This window comes from Sander lucioperca, chromosome 3, assembly GCF_008315115.2.
Source record: "Sander lucioperca isolate FBNREF2018 chromosome 3, SLUC_FBN_1.2, whole genome shotgun sequence".
NCBI lineage: Eukaryota > Metazoa > Chordata > Actinopteri > Perciformes > Percidae > Sander > Sander lucioperca.
Genome location: NC_050175.1, coordinates 26,876,680 through 26,878,524, shown reverse-complemented (window position 1 = coordinate 26,878,524; position 1,845 = coordinate 26,876,680). Strand labels below are relative to the sequence as shown.

The window sequence follows — 1,845 nt, the reverse complement described above, 5'->3', positions numbered from 1 at the left end:
TGTGTGTGTGTAACTGTGTGTAACTGTGTGTAACTGTGTGTGTGTGTGTGTGTATGTGTGTGTATGTATGTGTGTGTGTGAGTGTGTGTGTAACTGTGTGTAACTGTGTGTAACTGTGTGTGTGTGTGTGTGTGTGTGTGTGTGTGTGTGTGAGTGTGTGTGTGTATGTATGTGTGTGTGTGTGTGTGTGTAACTGTGTGTAACTGTGTGTAACTGTGTGTGTGTGTGTGTGTGTGTGTGTGTGTGTGTGTGTGTGTGTGTGTGTGAGTGTGTGTGTGTATGTGTGTGTATGTATGTGTGTGTGTGTGTGTGTAACTGTGTGTAACTGTGTGTGTGTGTGTGTGTGTGTGTGTAACTGTGTGTGTGTTGGGGGGGGGGTATGTGATGATATTTGATCAGGCTTGACTTTTCCGACCGGAAGTTGCCTCTCGGACTGAGCCCTCCTCTTCCTGTCAGAGTAAAGCTCTTCTTCTTCTTCAGTATGGCAGGCTGCGCGTGGAGGTCAATGGTGAGAAAAGATGTTTTTAAACTGATTTCTGTTAATGGCGGATGTCTTTAACAGTGCTGAGTTGAGTTGTGTGTGAGAGCGGGAAATTCGGCGTGTCTGCGGTGTTTCCATAGAGACACAAACGGCTGTTTAAACGCTACATTTAGCATGTTAGCATCTTAGCATGTTAGCTACGGGTGTGTGTGTCCTTTAGCTGCGGCAGCTAACAGAGCTAACTGAGGTGTTAGTGATTTATCCACCGGGACAGCCATCACTTCACCACCGTGAAGCTCTATAACTCTATATCACATATGTTCAACTGTTGCTAGAGGCTTCAGTTCAGTTCACGTTCCCTAATGTAGAGACAAAACCAAACTCCGTTTACAAATCTAACAATTTAAGGTCACCTTGCGTGTTTCGGCAACTACACGTCTTATAGTAAACAAGTGACACGCTTACAAACAAGATGAGTTCCTGTTGGTTAATTCGGCATACATTAAGTCCACTGTACAGTTAGTATTTGAAATAAAATTGTAGTTAATTTGCAGTTGCGATATGCGTCAGTTCAGTTCGCTTTCATTGATGTAGACACCAAACCAAACTCCGTTTAGAAATCTAAGAATTTAAGGTCACCTTGCGTGTTTCGGCAACTACGATCTTGTAGTAAATTAGTGACACGCTTAAAAACAATATGAGTTCCTGATGGTAAATTCGGCATACATGAAGTCCACTGTACAGTTAGTATTTGGAATTAAATTGTAGTTAATTTGCCGCGAATCTAGCTGTTGCTATATGCGTCAGTTCAGTTCGCTTTCATTGATGTAGACACCGAACCAAACTCTGTTTAAAAATCTACTAATTTAAGGTCACCTTGCATATTGGGAAACATTCACATCTCGTAGTAAACAACTGAGACGCTTTAAAACAAGATGAGTTCCTCTTGGTAAATTCGGCATACATTAAATCACAGTACAGTTAGTTTATGCAATACAATTGTAATTGATTTCCAGTGATTATATCATAAATACACACACAGAAAACCCTAGGGCTGTCCTTGAGACTAACGGTCATGATTTAGTCAACTAATCGACTCAGAGGAAGCAGCCCTAAAATGAAGTTCGGAAAAGTACAAGCATTTAGCTGAACGGCACAACAGCAATAATTAACGGCAAAGATCTTTCAATACAGGATTAGTAGAATAAACTAACCTAATAATATACTCTGTTCGTCCAGCTGTCCCAGGTGGTGGGGGGGGCCAAGAGGCCCGCCCTCTCTTCAGCTGCCTTCTTCTCCAGAGGGGTTAGTAACACACACACACACACACACACACACACACACACACGCACACATACAGACAC

At 42.3% G+C, this 1,845-nt stretch overlaps 1 protein-coding gene across 1 annotated transcript in view; it reads left to right on the top strand.

Moving 5' to 3' along the window:
- The first annotated feature begins 402 nt into the window (after positions 1 to 402).
- LOC116036668 (isocitrate dehydrogenase [NAD] subunit alpha, mitochondrial-like) overlaps positions 403 to 1,845 on the top strand; it is a 15,931-nt gene continuing 14,488 nt past the window's right edge. The window contains exons 1-2 of the mRNA XM_031280252.2: positions 403 to 508; positions 1,721 to 1,786. Of these exons, the coding sequence (XP_031136112.1) occupies positions 482 to 508; positions 1,721 to 1,786 (93 nt within the window). The 5' untranslated portion in view covers positions 403 to 481. The remainder of the gene's footprint in view (positions 509 to 1,720; positions 1,787 to 1,845) is intronic.